Source organism: Bos indicus x Bos taurus, chromosome 7, assembly GCF_003369695.1.
Source record: "Bos indicus x Bos taurus breed Angus x Brahman F1 hybrid chromosome 7, Bos_hybrid_MaternalHap_v2.0, whole genome shotgun sequence".
In the NCBI taxonomy this organism is placed as follows: Eukaryota; Metazoa; Chordata; class Mammalia; order Artiodactyla; family Bovidae; genus Bos; species Bos indicus x Bos taurus.
This window is the reverse complement of record NC_040082.1, coordinates 14,538,440-14,555,969: the sequence shown is the minus strand read 5'-3', so window position 1 is coordinate 14,555,969 and position 17,530 is coordinate 14,538,440. Positions and strand designations below refer to the sequence as shown.

At 43.0% G+C, this 17,530-nt stretch overlaps 1 protein-coding gene across 15 annotated transcripts in view; it reads left to right on the top strand.

Annotated features, from left to right (window-relative positions):
- Positions 1-17,530, top strand: part of CAST (calpastatin) — a 149,634-nt gene that overhangs the window by 59,905 nt on the left and 72,199 nt on the right. For 12 of the 15 annotated variants that reach the window (XM_027545552.1, XM_027545551.1, XM_027545554.1 and 9 more), the window contains one exon: positions 15,620-15,679. In XM_027545552.1, the coding sequence (XP_027401353.1) occupies positions 15,620-15,679 (60 nt within the window). Of the gene's footprint in view, positions 1-1,352; positions 1,371-5,444; positions 5,450-15,619; positions 15,680-17,530 lie in introns of those variants that run through there. The other 3 variants (XM_027545563.1, XM_027545561.1, XM_027545564.1) reach the window with 2 other exon arrangements.

Here is a 17,530-nt window from a genome sequence, read left to right as displayed (position 1 = left end):
AACCCACTCCCTGGAGTGGAGAATCCCATGGAGAGAGGACCCTGGCAGACTACAGTCACAAAGAGTCAGACACAAAACTTTAAGCAACTTGCCTGAAGTTACACAGATAGTGTGATTCCCCAGGTCTATGGGACTCCAGAAGCTAAACTCCTATGTTTCCCCTTTGAACATCTATCACTGGTTACATTATTTAATAAGCTTTACATATTTATAGCATATCATATTAGAGTTGCAGAACTCCAGAGTTCTCAAGCCTGACAGTTTACAGATGAGGAAACTGTGTTCTAGAGAGGTTAAGACTTAAGTTCAAAGAACTTATCATGGGCTGTCTTCCTCATTGTTCATTATGTCACTTCTAATGTGCTTAAATTGCATGACTCACAAGCTTAAGAATGTCCTAGCCAAGCAAACCTTTTCTAGGGGAGGGACCACAGGAGGAAAGCAGGCTGTCTTTTCCAGGTCTAACTTCTCTGGCTTGTTTGGGGCAGCCAAAGTCAGACAGAGTTGGAATTATTCATGCATCAAGTAAAGTAACCAGGCTCCCAAAGGCATGAACACAACTTGAAAAAAAAGCTGCATTTCTCCTCTTTGATGACGAATCCAGGCCGCGTGGCTTGCTCTCTTCCTTGCCTACAAAATAATCAGCCCCGGTGGGGGAGGGAAGGGGAACACTGGAAAAGCGGGGCTCACAAAGCAATGAAAATGAAGCAATTGTCTTAGGGTACATAACTTCCACCTTTTGTGGCTTTTTCCCTAAGCGTTTGGGGTGCTCCTGTGTCACAGCTCATAATCAGGCACTCACAGGGTGTGGCCAAATGTTCTAAGGTCTCTCGGGCTTGGATTTCGATCACAGATCAGCTGTGGCTACTGTCCCAGTTGCCAGGCAACGTGTGGATGTTTATTTTGAGGTCTGCCCACAGGGTTGCATCAGAGGCCAAAGATGCATGTGCTCTCCACTTCCCAGAGCAAGTAGAGCTCAGGCTTTCTATTTTTATCTTAAGGCTGTGCAGTCCCTTTTAATGTATTTCATGAGTGTATAGCATCCTCAGCCTGGATAGAACCACTTTCTGTTTCCTCCAGGCAGTGTTCAGGTCGCCTCATTTGGCCATGTTCTACTTTATCCAGCCGGTCAGACTCCGGACTGATGATCTCTGGTACTTCCCCGCCTCTGAGTCTTGCTCAAGCTGTTTTGCTCATCTGGAATGACTACCCTGTCCCTGGCTCCATCTCTTTGTTTTGTAAAACAAATATTTCGTTTTACTTTTTGAAAGTAGGGGAGTCAACTTGTTATAGCGTAAAGCTTGTGGACCTTATTGTCAGTGTCTGTATTCAGATCCGAGCTCTACAGCTTCTCAACTGTGAGATCTTAGGTAAGTTACCTAACTTCTCTGAGCCTCAGTATTCTCCTTTGTAAAATGCAGGTAATAATGATTGGGTCCTAGGATTTTATAAAGATACACTGAAATCAGATGCCTAAAGCACGTGCCATAGATTCTGGCTCACGGAAGGTTCTATAGTCCTTACCTACCTCCCGATCCCAACTGCCATGAATGCTAAGTAAATTGTTCCCATCTCCTCTGTGAAGTTTTCCCTAGCCATCTTCAAAGCTGCATCTCAGAAATACAGTCTCTCTCTTCTGATCTCTTATAACTTGGTGCTGTACTTAGGATCCTCTCACAGTTGACCTGGTCTCATATTGCACATGTGCGGAGGTGGAAGTTGGTGCCTAACTAGGTCTGCTGGCACCAAGCCATGTTCTCCCTGAAAGAGATGGCTCAGCTTCATTCATAAATGACCCATTTCATGGGAATCATATTTTTTGTCAGGATTAAATATCATACTTTTTTAGGTAACTGAACTGTGGTTCTCTTGAGAAGCATCATTATTATGGTAAATAATTAAAAGCATTGTGAGACAGGATGGTATGTCATGGTGTGATTGCAGGGCGAACAATAGACAGTTAAACATCTGAATATTCATTTCCTAAAGTGAATAGTCCATCCCCATAAACCTGTTCTCACTGGGTCCGTGAGCGGTGTCTGTGAAGAACAGCAGTGCTTTCTTTAGAAAGCCCCTCATGGGCCATCTATTGTTTGTTCCGGGTGTCTCACAGGAAGCAGCTAAGGGTTTTGTTGTGTGCCTCTGAGTACTTTTTTGAAGTTTTACAACCACCGGGTAATGCCAGTAAGGGTATAGAAGACTAGATGTTTGTTTTCCTAACTTGTTTTCTGACCTGTGCTTTAAACAAAATTTCTGGTGATTGAATAAAACTAATATAATGTTGATTTGAGCCATCACGTAATACTCATGTTTATTCATGTACAAATTCATACATTAATTTATTTAACAAATACTTACTAAGTACCTATTGTATGTGACATTCCCTGGTGGCTCAGAGGGTAAAGCGTCTGCCTGCAGTGCGGGAGACCCTGGTTTGATCCCTGGGTTGGGAAGATCCCCTGGAGAAGGCAATGGCACCCCACTCCAGTACTGTTGCCTGGAAAATCCCATGGATGGAGGAGCCTGGTAGGCTACAGTCCATGGGGTCGCAAAGAGTTCGACACGACTGAGCGACTTCACTGTCACTGTGTACGACATTGGGTATGTGCAGCTGCTGAGACAGGCATGGTCCCTGGCCTCACGGAGTTCAGGTTTGGGTCTCTGACAGAAACTGTAAAAAAAGAAGTTTTGAAAGAAAATCTATGATTTTTTCTTTAACTTTTTTTGAGATGAGTCATTAAAATAAGAATCTCATTATGGTTCAGAAACAACTTATACATTTCTCTCTTGTGCGTCTAGCAGACCTAGTTACTGATTTGTCAGAACTTCTTAGTTTTCTTTTTTTTAATATTTGTTTTGCGCTTTGCTCACATTGCCCTAGTATTTGGTATCAGACTCTCTCACCGTAACCCTGTGGGGCACATGGTATTCCCATGTGGGAAACTAGATGCTCTTCGGGTTTAATTGACTTGCTCATGGACTCCTGGCCATAAGAAGCAATCAGATTGAACCTTTCTTCTGATTTATTAATTATTTTCTTGATTTTAGTTTTCTTTTTTTGAAAAAGCAAGGTATTAGAACCATACTTCATTCTTTGTTTAAATGAAACTGATAATTAGCAAATGGAAACAAAGATTGAAATCAACAGTGGATTTTGAGCTCCTCTCTGCTACTAAAAACTGTGATAGGCACCCTGGGGAGTGGAAGTGATCTGTCTCTTGGTAAGTTTACAGCTTTGTTGATAAGACATGACTGAGACATAGAAGAGACTCAGTAACCCTCAACAGCATATAGGATTAAGTATTCAAGTAAGAAGTACAAACATATAAGGGAGTTGAGAAGATAGGATGAGCTGAAGCAGATACAGGTGTTGCATTTTGAGCTAAGTCTTCAAGGGTAGGAGGAATCTGAGCAGAGAAAGGCTTCCTTGCCATGGGGATGGCAAGATGCAAGGCTCAATGGTAGATGGGAGCGTGGTGTTGATGCTAACACTGACTAGCCTTTGTCCAGCATTTGCCACTTCCCATGCATTGTTATTCGGAGAAGGCAATGGCAACCCACTCCAGTACTCTTGCCTGGAAAATCTCAGGGACAGAGGAGCCTAGTGGGCTGCCGTCTATGGGGTTGCACAGACACGACTATGGACATGACTTGCCGTCTATGGACACAACTGAAGCGACTTAGCAGCAGCAGCAGCATGCATTGTTATAATGGGTTCGTGTACATTAGCTAAGTCTTAAAACAATGCTGGAAGGGAAGAATTGTTACTCTTCTCATTTTACAGATGAGGACACTGAGGCACAGAGAGGTTAAGGAACCTGCTTGAACTTGCACATGAATTCAGTGTTGGCTGAAATTCTACCGGTCTTGAGTCCAGAGTCCGCTCTCGCTCTCTTAGCCAGTGAGTGATGCTGTCTGATGAAGTTCTCCTAAAACAGGAAGGACAGCATCCTGGGGTGGGGGAGAGTGATGGGGAGATATGGTATGGGACATAGCAAGAGGTGCAATGGAATCAACAGATGAGGTTGAATACGAAGACTCTAAAGTCCAGGTGGAAGATATTGGACCTCATCTAGGATGGTGGGAAACCCCCAAGAGTGTAGTGTTTCATCAGAGTGGGAAGCTGGTATGCATTTATTTCAGATAAATCAGGCAGTAATAGAAAGACTGGGAGCTGGAGGTTGGGGTGGGGTTGGGGGTGGGAGAGAACAAGGCATGAAAGCTATAGAAAGGACTCGATATAATCCAGGTGTGGGAGCTGCCTGATGAGACCAGGAGTGTGAGCAGAAAACCAAAGCAGAAGGATGGGATGGTGCTGAGCACTGGAGGCAGCCCTGTGCCGACTCCAGCTGATTCAGAAGAGGCGAGTTTCCCCCATTATATCATTGGGCGACTCCAGAGGCAGGTAGTATTACTTTCCTTTTGCAGATTAGGGTGACGGCTTCTGGGAGAATAATTAAGTGCTGGAGCAGGCATTTGAACCTGCCTCTCTCTCGATTTCCTCCCTTTAAGGTAAAAATAATGTTTGGTAATAAAGCAAGGCTGCTGTTAAAATGTCAAGAACTGTTCACAGAGGAAACGATAAAGTCATGGGGATTCCTACATCTCCAAGGACGCAGGAATATGAGAGAGGAGGCAGAGGGTTGGTGACTACATACTAAAGAATGCAGAGCAGAATGGAGCCAAGTGGAAGAGGCTTCCAGATGGAAACAGGTTGGAGGGCTGGGCATTGGCCCTGTAGCTCTCCAGGTCACAGTAACCCTGGGGGAAGAGGATGGTCAGTGATTCAGAGTGAAACTGCGGATGGACTGTCAGGTGGGGAAGGCTGGCGTGGACTTGGGCCAGCGATCTTCATCACCTCCCCAAACAAAGGCAGCTGGGGTGGGAAGGGTGACTGGACATGCTGCCAGCGAGGGGTGGGGAGAGGAAGCCAGGTCTAGGGTGAGGCGCGGCCTTTGACTCATCTGCTGGCATCCTCTGGGTGTACTCTCTGAACTGAGCTGGGGGCAGGGAGGGCGATCACGGGGAGGCGGAGAGAGTGGAGGGGAGAGACTGAGGATCCCCGTGAACCCTCTGACAGTGTCTGGAAAGAAGGTGATAGGAGCCCACCCAAGTGAAAAGACTGTGCCATGGGAGATGGAGAAGTAGAGGGCCAAGGGATTGACATTTTCATCAGCCGCACTTCATGGCAGAGGAGTGGGTGAGTCAGCCATCTAGGACACCGCCCCTTCTGAAGAAGCCCTTGCTCTCTCAGCTGGGACCCATGAGGCCACTCACACCTAGCATCGCAGGATGGTGGGCTTGATCCCCCGTCTTGCTTCTCTTCTCCTGCAGCCTCACGAGGCACCCTACAGAATCTAGGGAAAGCCTTTGACAGAGACCTGCCTTGAGTAAGAGTAGGGTCAGTAGACGAATATACCCAGCGCTGATCTTTTAAACGGACCCCAAGGTGGTGGAGGAGACACCTTGAGATGCAATTATGTCATTATCTGTCTATATAAGGAACTATGTACAAACAAAGCTAGTGGAGCTGATGGGATTCCAGCTGAGCTATTTAAAATCCAAAAAGATGATGCTGTTAAAGTGTTGCACTCGATATGTTAGCAAATTTGGAAAACCCAGCAGTGGCCACAGGATTGGGAAAGGTCAGTTTTCATTTCAATCTCAAGGAAAGGCAATGCCAAACAATGTTCAAACTACTGTAATTGGGCTCATTTCGCACACTAGTAAGGTAATGCTCAAAATCATTCAAGTTAGGCTTCAGCAGAATGTGAACAGAGAAACTCCAAATGTACAAGCTGAGTTTAGAAAAGGCAGAGGAACCAGCATTTATTGGATCATGGAGAAGGAAGGGGGTTCCAGAAAATTATCTACTCTAGTTCAATGACTATGCTAAAGGCTTTGACTGTGTAGATCACAACAAACTGTGGGAAACTGTGGAAAACTGTGGAAGAGATGGGAGTACCAGACCTCCTTTCCTCTCTCCTGAAAAACCTCTAAGTGGGTCAAGAAGCAACAATTAGAACTGGACATGGAACAACTGACTGGTTCAAAATTGGAAAAACAATATGTCAAGGCTGTATGTAGATTGTCGCCCTTCTCATTTAACATATGCAGAGTACATTATGTGAAATGCCAGGCTGAATGAATCGCAAGCTGGAATCAAGATTGCCAGAAGTATCTTTTTTGTTTGTTTGTTTGTTTTAATTTTATTTTATTTAACTTTACAATATTGTATTGGTGTTGCCATATATCAAAATGAATCTGCCATGGGTATCAACCTCAGATATGCAGATGATACCACCCTTATGGTAGAAAGTAAAGAGGAACTAAAGAGCCTCTTGATAAAGATGAAAGAGGAGAGTGAAAAAGTTGGCTTGAACCTGAACATTCAAAAAACTAAGATCATGGCATCTGGTCCCATCACTTCATGGCAAATAGAAGGGGAAAAAGTGGAAACAGTGACAGATTCTATTCTTGGGCTCCAAAATCATTGTGGATGGTGACTGCAGCCATGAAATTAGAAGATGCTCCTTGGGAGAAAAACTATGACGAATGATTTTGCCAACAAAAGTCCACATAGTCAAAGCTATGGTTTTTCAAGAAGTCATGTACGAATGTGCGAGTTGGACCAGAGAGAAGGCTGAGCATCAAAGAATTGGTGCTGAGCTCTCGAATTGTGGTGCTGGAGAGGACTCTTGAGAGTCCCTTGGACTGCAGGGAGATCAAACCAGTCAATTCCAAAAGAAATCAATCCTAAATAGTCATTGGAAAGACTGATACTGAAGCTCCAATACTTTGGCCAGTTGGTGCAAACAGTCGATTCATTGGAAAAGACCCTGATGCTGGGAAAGATTGAGGGCAGGAGGGGAAGGGGATGATAGAGGATAAGATGGTTGGATGGCATCACTGACTCAGTGGACATGAGTTTGAGCAAGCTCCAGGAGATAATGAAAGACAGGGAAGCCTGACATGCTACAGTCCATGGGGTCACAAAGATTCAGACACAACTTAGCTACTCAACAACAGCAGCAGTAAGGTACTTTGAGAAAGCAAGTGGGGATTAAAGAAGATGTATGGATGCCCACTTTGGATTGCAGTGGTTTGCAATGTCAGGGCTGATGCTAGTGAGATGTACTTGAAAGAAAGGCATTTAGGATTTGGATATTTGAGGAAGAGAAGCATCCCAACCAGTTGCACTTTTGTGGAAAAAAAAAAAAATGTAAAGGGAGAGATGAGTGAGGTGTGCTCTGAGAAAGGGAGGGGCTGGCTGCCTGGAGGAGATGTTCTGTGCTGGGAGATGGTTGGGATTGGAGACTGGGGGTCTCTAAAGGCAAGAGAAAGGCTTTCTGTGTGATACAGTGGTTTACAGACGTCATGGCCCCTGCATCTACTTTAGAGGGAGGCTTCAGAGTGACACGTGGGAAGCCTCATGTGGCCAAAATGGGTGAGAGAGCTAAACGGCTGTAGGCGGGGAGACCTTTGCCAAATATATGTGAACAAGAAAATCAGTTTCTATTTCTGAAGGATCTGAAAAGCATACCATCTCCCCTTCATATCTCTCATCATTTCCAGCAGTAAACTTCCAAAATTCTTACTGTAGCAGGTGAACAAATCTAAAGAGGTTTTGTTGAATAATGCCAGAACATAAGAAGCCAACCTGGGTAAGTGCAGGAGTAAACATTAATTTTTTTAAGGCTGCACTTTTTTTTTATCAATAATTGCTCATTTTAATGGTATTTGATAACCCAGTAAGATTATTTCAGGTGCGCCTGCAGCTGACATAGAACTAAAACATTTGTCCAGTCCCATAGGATTTTCTCCATACCTGTGAGAGCATTTAAGCTGTAACTAAATCTGCTTGATGTCTATTGCACAGACTGCTTATTGTCTGTTTATTATGAACTTTTTCAAAGCTGTGATGGAGACTTATTTATTGTGTATCCTCGGCCCCAGGCTCGTTGCTTTTTAAACAGTTGTTGAGTGGGTAGTTGGAAAATAATTACTTTTTCTCTGCTGTTACTCTGATTTATACATTAATTTAAGATTATACATAATAAACTCTGTATGTATGTCAAGAGATTTGCCTGGGTCATTTAGGAGGGAGAGCACGGTTATGGCTGCACTTTAGTCTGATATACAGTCCTGCTCCCATAGAGAGATTTTGGTATTTGAGCACTAGCATGGCTTTAAATCTGGATGTCCCCTGATGTCAGGAGCCACTAGGTGGTAGATCCTGCAGCAGAGGCACTAGTTTAGAAATCAGACAGCTCAGAGGGGCCCTCCCACCTCTGGGCGATGCCCGCTTATCCTTCAGTCTGCATGTCAATTGTTACATCCTCAGCCTCACCTGTCCTAACTGTCTCCTCAGCTAGATCTGGTTGCCTTAGTCTGTGTTCTCATTGGACCCTGTGATTTTCCTTTATAGCACTTACCACAAGTAGTTACTAAAGTGATTATTCTTTTTTTAATTTATTTTATTGAAGTATAGTTGATTTACAATGTGTTAATTTCTGCTGTACAGCAAGTTTATTCAGTTATACATATGTATACATACGACAAACCTAGTTCAGTTCAGTCACTCAGTCGTGTCCAGCTCTTTGCGACCCCATGAATTGCAGCATGCCAGGCCTTCCTGTCCATCACCAACTCCCGGAGTTCACCCAAACTCAGGTCCATCAAGTCAGTGATGCCATCCAGCCATCTCATCCTCTGTCGTCCCCTTCTCCTCCTGCCCCCAATCCCTCCCAGCATCAGAGTCTTTTCCAATGAGTCAACTCTTCACATGAGGTGGCCAAAGTACTGGAGTTTCAGCTTTAGCATCATTCCTTCCAAAGAACACCCAGGACTGATCTCCTTTAGAATGGGCTGGTTGGATCTCCTTGCAGAGACATCACTTTGCCGACAAAGGTCCATATAGTCAAAGCTTTGGTTTTTCCAGTAGTCGTGTATGGATGTAAGAGTTGGACCAGAAAGAAAGCTGAGTGCCGAAGAATCAATGCTTTTGAACTGTGATGTTGGAGAAGACTCTTGAGAGTCCCTTGGACTGCCAGGAAATCCAACCAGTCAATCCTAAAGGAAATCAATCCTGAATATTCATTGGAAGGACTGATGTTGAAACTGAAGTTCCAATCCTTTGGCCACCTGATTCAAAGAGCTGACTCATTGGAAAAGACCCTGATGCTGGGAAAGATGGAGGGCAGGAGGAGAAGGAGATGGCAGAGGATGAGATGGTTGGATGGCATCACTGACTCAATGTACATGGGTTTGAGCAAGCTCTGGGAGATAGTGAAGGATAGGGAAGCCTGGCTTGCTGTAGTTCTTGGGGTCACAAAGAATCAGACACGAAAGAGCAGCTGAACAGCACCAACAATACATATTCTTTTTCATTATGGTTTATAACAAGATGTTGAATATAGTTACCTGTGCTATACAGTAAAGTGTTAGTCGCTCTGTTGTGTCTGACTCTTTGCAAACCCAAGTACTGTAGCCTGTAAGGCCACTCTGTGGAATTCTCCAGGCAAGAATATTGGAGTGAGTTGCCATTTCCTTCTCCAGGGGATCTTCCCAATCCAGGGATCTAACCTGGGTCTCCTGCATCGCAGGCAGATTCTTCACCGTCTGGGCCACCAGGGAAGGACCTTGTTGTTGATCCATTCTATATATAATAGTTTGCATCAGATGATCCCATCCCTCTCCTCCTGGGTGACCACAAGAGTGTTCTCTATGTGAGTCTGTTTCCGTTTCATAGAGGCATTCATTTGTGCCACATTTTAGATTCCACATGTAAGTGGTATCATACAGTGTTTGTCTTTCTCTTGCTGACTTACTTCACTTAGCATGGTAGTCTCTGGGTTCATCCATGTTGCCGTAAATGTCACTATTTTATTCTTTTTCATGGCCAAGTGATATTCCATTCTCTCTATACATGTATATGTACATATACATTGAAACAACCTAAATGTGCATCGACAAAAGAATGGATGGAGAAGATGTGGAGTGTATATGTTGTTTCCCTGTCTGCCTGTTGTAAACAGTGCTGCTGTGAACACAGGGGCTCATGTTTCATTTTGAATTATAATTTAATCCAGATGCATACCCAGAAATGGGATTAAAGTCATTGTTCTATTAGTATCATCTCTGACCAGGCTGTAACTTTCACAAGGTCAGGGACATGTCTGACAGTTTCCCATCGTTTAACATGTACTTATCACAAACTATGTTCTGGATAAATGTTTATGCAGCCAGTGAACTGTGGAAAACTTCGACAGGTTACTTCATCTTTATGAGATACCATTTTCCTCATCTGTTTAAAACCTCCACGTTAAAAGTTTTTTTCTAAGGTTCTTCAAAGAATTATGGATTAACGCTTCAAAATTTTGAATTTTAAGTTATCCACACCTATGATCAGAAATTCAAACCACATAGAATATTTAAATTGAAAGTATATATAATCCCTCAGTAGAGGTAACAGATAGTAAACGTTTCCTGTCTTACAAATAGCCAGAGTTGAACCAGCCCTTAACAGGGCTGGTTATTTTCATTTCCAGCCCCCATGAATTGGTTTTCCTCTTTTAGTTTCAAAATATTTAATGCCCTAGGGGTGGGATAAAACTTTAAGGGAGGAATCTATGCTGAAAACAGGTGCAGCCAAGGCTGCGGTTCAGTTCCCATTACAGTCTGCTCCATGCTTATTTATAGGCATTCCACAGAGATTTTACTGTTCTTGGTGAGCCTTTGAAGGTCTTCTCCTTTCTTGGATTTAAGGATCCCTTCCAGCTATTGCTTAATAAAGCAGTAAGGCAGACTAGAAAACCCAAGGCTATGGAATTGCAAGAATGTTTTAATAAATTTGGATGTTTAGAATAAGTGACTTCACCCGAAGATCTGCAGCTTAAAAAGCACTTTTGTGTGGAGTGTTTGGTCTTGGGTGGTTTTAGATGGCTGAGGGAAATCATCGAAGGAGTGGGATATAGCTAAGTGGAGCTTGAGTTTGAATATAAATTTGCACAACCAATTGCACCTGTGGAAGGACAGTCATTAATATATAGATAGTGAAAGTGAAACTGTTAGTTCCTCAGTCGTGTCCGACTCTTTGCAAACCCGTGGACTGTAGCCCACCAGGTCCCTCTGGCCATGGGATTCTCCAGGAAAGAATACTAGAGTGGGTTGCCATTTCCTTTTCCAGGGGCTCTTCCTGGCCCAGGGATCAAATCCTCATCTCCTGAATTGGCAGGTGGATTCTTTACCACTGACCCACGGGGGGAGCCAAAAAGATATGTTAATTCCAACATATTAAAAAAAAATTCTCATGGAAAACTAAATATTCACATATTTATTTGCTAGTTTGATGGGGGAAAATCTACTTTGGTACATCCTCCAGTTCTTTATCCTGAAGGGAAGGTAAGAGAGACCGTGCGTGCCTGCCACAGTGGCCAGGTATATGTATATGTGTGTGTGTGTCTGTGTGTGCTTTGGAGTCGGAGTGCCCAATTGGTGCCTAAGGGTGCTCAGGAATAATTAAGTTTATATAACTGTGTTTGAAAAATCAGTATAATAAAGCTTTGGGCTTTGATCTGTCAATTGTGGCAATTTAACTGTAAGCACCACTCTGTTCAACATTAAGTGAGGTCAGTAGGAGAAGTGATCATGTTCATGGGCCATGGGTTACAGTGGGTTCATGCAGTCACCTTGAGAGTGGTGTGTCCGAGCTAGGGGAGCTGGGGACCAGTAGCATGGGTGCATCCTGCCTGGGGACTCAGCCTTGGACGTGGCTCCAGGCCAGCCCTCAGGCCCGGAGCTCCAGTTGCTGTTGGTAGAGAACTGGTTGGTAGAAAGACAGCCAGTTATTTAAGAAGGCAGCTGTGCCAGATGGAACCCCTGAACTCTAAAACCCAGTGGACTCATATGTTAAGGAGGTTTAGATGAGCCTGAGTTAGAATTCTCAAAGATAGTGTTTAATATTAGCCAGTGTAATACAAGTTAAGTACTAGAGTACATAGTTCTCAGTACCATGTACGTTGTCCTGCTTGGGTGATTAGATTGCAGGGACTGATACCACACCACTAGGGAAGGGGTTTCTTGAATATTTCGGTTACTGTTTATCGCCTTTTGCCCTCCAGGGAGGAGTCTGTTTTGCCCTCCAGTTCTGATCTGCTAAGTTGCTTCAGTTGTGTCCGACTCTGTGCGACCCCATAGACAGCAGCCCACCAGGCTCCCCCATCCCTGGGATTCTCCAGGCAAGAACACTGGAGTAGGTTGCCATTTCCTTCTCCAATGCATGGAAGTGAAAAGTGAAAGTGATGTCACTCAGTCATGTCCGACTCTTAGAGACCCCATGGACTGCAGCCTTCCAGGCTCCTTCGCCCATGGGATTTTCCAGGCAAGAGTACTGGAGTGGGATGCCATTGCCTTCTCCGAGTTCTGATCTACTTGAGTCTATTTCCCAGAGCTGTGCCTACTCTTCTGTCTGGTATAATACCTTAGAAATAATGCCCTGGCAATTTTATGAGCGCCTAGAATGTGCAGGCGTTTTACCCACATTATCTCAAATACATGCAGCCCTGCAAAATAGGTATTATAGGCTCCATTTTATATATTTGGAAAAGTTAAGACCCAAAGTCACAGAGCTAGTAATGGGGAAAGCTGACATTTGAACAAAATTCTCTAAGTTTCCAAGTCGATGTTCCTTCTGAAAATAATACAAACAAAAATTAGAATGATATTTTGTTGTTGTTGTTCAGTCGCTCAGTTTATCTGACTCTTTGCGACCCCATGGACGGCAGCATGCCAGGCCTCCCTGTCCATCACCAACTCCTGGAGCTTACTTAAACTCATGTCCATTGAGTCAATAATGCCATGCAACCATCTCATCCTCTGTCGTCCCCTTCTCCCGCATCTTTCCCAGCATCAGGGTCTTTTCCAATGAGTTGGCTCTTCGAGTCAGGTGGCCAAAGTATTGGAGCTTCATTTTCAGCATCAGTCCTTCCAATGAATATTCAGGACTGATTTCCTTTAGGATGGACTGGTTGGATCTCCTTGCAGTCCAAGGGACTCTCAAGAGTCTTCTCCAACACCACAGTTCAAAAGCATCAATTCTTTGGTGCTCAGCTTTCTTTATAGTACAACTCTCATATCCATACATGACCACTGGAAAAACCATAGCTTTGACTAGATGGACCTTTGTTGGCAAAGTAGTGTCTCTGCTCTTTAATACGCTGTCTAGGTTTGTCAGCTTTTCTTTCAAGGAGCAAGTGTCTTTTAATTTCATGCCTGCAGTCACCATCCATAGTGATTTTGGAGACCAAGAAAATTGTCACTGTTTCCATTGTTTCCCCATCTGTATGCCATGAAGTGATGGAACTGGATGCCTTGCTCTTAGTTTTTTGAATGTTGAGTTCTAAGCCATTCTCCACTTTCACTTTCATCAAGAGGCTCTTTGGTTCCTCTTTGCTTTCTGCCATAAGGGTGGTGTCATCTGCATATCTGAGGTTATTGAGCACTTAATTACCAGGCAGCAATAGACTTAGAAGGTCTTTATTTCCTATGGAAGAAAAATCAAGCAGAAACTAAAGATCAGAGTGTTTAAGTAGCTTGCCCAAGATTATTTACTATGTAGCACACCCAAAATTTGAACCCATTTGGAGTGATTACAAAGGTTTTACCCACTGGACAACACCATGTACTGAACTTTCATGGGAGTGTTACTCTCAGTTCAGTTCAGTTGCTCAGTCGTGTCCAACTCTTTGCGACCCCATGAATCACAGCACGCCAGGCCTCCCTGTCCATCACCAACTCCCAGAGTTCACTCAAACTCATGTCCATCGAGTCAGGGATGCCATCCAGCCATCTCATCCTCTGTAGTCCCCTTCTCCTCTTGCCCCCAATCCCTCCCAGCATCAGAGTCTTTTCCAATGAGTCAACTTTTCGCATGAGGTGGCCAAAGTACTGGAGTTTCAGCTTTAGCATCATTCCTTCCAAAGAAATCCCAGGGCTGATCTCCTTCAGAATGGACTGGTTGGATCTCCTTGCAGTCCAAGGGACTCTCAAGAGTCTTCTCCAACACCACAGTTCAAAAGCATCAATTCTTCGGTGCTCAGCTTTCTTCACAGTCCAACTCTCACATCCATACATGACCACAGGAAAAACCATAGCCTTGACTAGACAGACATTGTTGGCAAAGTAATGTCTCTGCTTTTCAATATGCTATCTAGGTTGGTCATAACTTTCCTTCCAAGGAGTAAGCATCTTTTAATTTCATGGCTGCAATCACCATCTGCAGTGATTTTGGAACCCAAAAAATAAAATCTGATACTGTTTCCACTGTTTCCCCATCTATTTCACATGAAGTGGTAGGACCAGATGCCATGATCTTCATTTTCTGAATGTTGAGTTTTAAGCCAACTTTTTCACTCTCCTCTTTCACTTTCATCATGAGGCTTTTTGGTTCCTCTTCACTTTCTGCCATAAGGGTGGTGTCATCTGCATATCTGAAGTTATTGATATTTCTCCCGGCAATCTTGATTCCAGCTTGTGCTTCTTCCAGCCCAGTGTTTCTCATGATGTACTCTGTATATAAGTTAAAAAAACAGGGTGACAATATACAGCCTTGATGTACTCCTTTTCTATTTGGAGCTTGTCTATTGCTCCATGTCCAGTTCTAACTGTTGCTTCCTAACCTGCATATAGGTTTCTCAAGAAGCAGGTCAGGTGGTCTGGTATTCCCATCTCTTTCAGAATTTAACACAGTTTATTGTGATCCACACAGTCAAAGGCTTTGACATAGTCAATAAAGTAGAAATAGGTGTTTTTCTGGAACTCTTGCTTTTTCAGTGATCCAGCAGATGTTGGCAATTTGGTCTCTGGTTCCTCTGCCTTTTCTAAAACCAGCTTGAACATCTGGAAGTTCACAATTCACGTATTGCTGAAACCTGGCTTGGAGAATTTTGAGCATTACTTTACTAGTGTGTAAGATGAGTGCAATTGTGCGGTAGTTTGAGCATTCTTTGGCATTGCCTTTCTTTGGGATTGGAATGAAAACTGACCTTTTCCAGTCCTGTGGCCACTGCTGAGTTTTCCAGATTTGCTGGCATATTGAGTGCAGCACTTTCGCAGCATCATCTTTCAGGATTTGGAATAGCTAAACTGGAATTCCATCACCTCCACTAGCTTTGTTCGTAGTGATGCTTTCTAAGGCCCACTTGACTTCACATTCCAGGATGTCTGGCTCTAGGTGAGTGATCACACCATCGTGATTATCTTGGTCGTGAAGATCTCTAGGTGAGATAAAACCAAGGTAAAGAGTTAAAAGTAAGTATGGTTAAAAGGGACTTCCACCATGACTCATATGGTAAAGAATCTGCCTGCAATGCAAAAGACCCAGCTTCCATCCCTGGGTCGGGAAGATCCCCTAGAGAAGGGAATGGCAACTTACTCCAGTATTCTTGCCTGGAGAATTCCATTGACAGAGAAACCCGGCAGGCTACAGTTCATGAGGTTGCAAAGAGTCAGCCACGATTGAGTGACTAACACTACTACACTGCTGTGGTTAAAAGGAGGTGGAGGACAAAGCAGGGTGTAGGTTAACTAGGCTCAAACTTCCTGTTTCTTTTCTTTCTAGGTAACTACTTCCTCTGCGTCAGCCAGCAAGTCTTCCAGTATGAATCCCACAGAAGCCAAGGTATGGAGAGTCTTCAAGGGTCAACTTGGGTGAAAGCCTTCATTTTGTAAAGCAAAATGAATAGAGACTTTGACAGATAGCTTGTGTGTCCTAGGAGACTTACACTATGGAAGTAAATATTTTCTTCTTAATTAATGAGGGTCTTTGAAAACTCAGCTTTCCTTTCAGTATTTGCCTCAAACACCATCTATATACTTATACAGGATTTTAGAATATCTAGAAAAGTGTAGTCCGTGAGAGTTCTTTTGGTTCTAGCCTTGAGTTTTTTAAATTGTAAAAAAGTATCTCTAAGTACATTTATCAAGATCTAGATAGAAATATAAATTCTTAATTTCTTACTAAAACGGTTTTATTATCCTAACCATTTAAAACGAAATCCAAGAATGAGAAAGTTTACACTAAATGAACATAGAAAGAAGTGACACAGACTCTGGTTATTTCAGATGCTTTCTGAAGTTTTTTTCTGACATTTGAGTCATGTGGGTCACCATCTTATTGATAAACTGTGGTTGAGCTCTTGGGGTGTATTCTGATAATTTCTTGGAATTTCAGAATTAGAAATAAAAGAATGGCCTGCAGTGGGATTGCCACATAGAATAATAAGCCTACTTCTAAAGAGTTGACTGAGCGACCTAAACCCTCTCACCGACTTACCATGACTCGAACTGAGTTTCTCGGGAATGTTCTAGGTTGGAAGATTAAAGAGGAAGCATTTTTCAAGATGCTCTCAACTAATTCTTATGAGCTAATATTCTTCAGTGCCTGTAGGAGCTACCCCAGCTCCATTATTATCAAATTGCCCTTGTTTAAAATTACCAACACACTTTTGCTTTGTGTTTTCCTTGTTACTTTACTGTCCCAAGTAGAATCCTATGCCATAATTTAATACTGGCACCATAATGTAGTACTGTTTAGTAATCCTGTGGCATCATCTTGAACTGTATTTAAAGGAGATTGAAACTATCTTGAAACACGCTGTCAAACTCTAAGCCCTTATCCAATGTCATTTAGCACTCATTTTTATTTTTAAATGTAAAATTATGTTTTTATTTAGTAATTAATTTCTTAATTTTTTCAAAATACATGTTATCTGATTCGTGATTAACCACCTATTAGGTGTCACTACTTATTTATACCAAAGTGAAGTGAAGTCGCTCAGTCGTGTCTGACTCTTTGTGACCCCATAGACTGTAGCCTACCAGGCTCCTCTGTCCATGGGATTTTCCAGGCAATAGTACTGGAGTGGATTGCCATTTCCTTCTCCAGGCTGATCTTTAAAATGATCTTAAGACTATAGAAAAAAACATTTAGCCCCTGCCCCCGAAAAATTCTCATTGAACTTAGAGTCCGTGAAAATTAAAGTAAGGAGATAAAAAGGAGAGCCAGAAATATGAGATTTCCTTTTTCTTATTATTTTGGTTCACATTTGACATGATGCCTCATTATAATTCATCCCTGCTGACACTCAGCTTAAGGGCCGATGCTTATTTCAAGTGTGTCCTGTTTTCCAGAGTAAATGTCAGCAAATGCTTCAGCCATTGCGAGCGTGAATCATGAGAATTCTTGGCACTCCTATAGACGTGGACTGAGGGGAGAGAGAGAGGAAAGTAGGAGAGGGAAGAAAGGGAGGAACAAAACTAAGATGCGCCAGTCGATGACTCAGAACCACTCTTGGCCTTAATTCTCTGTCCTTGGTGGATTTCAGTCATACTGTTCTCATTAATCATCTTATCTTCGTGTGCTTCTTTAATTTTTTTTAATTTTAATTAATTTTATTTAATTTAATTTGTATTTTATATTGTAGTAGGCTTCCCAGGTGACTCAGTGGTAAAGAATCTGCCTCCCAATGCA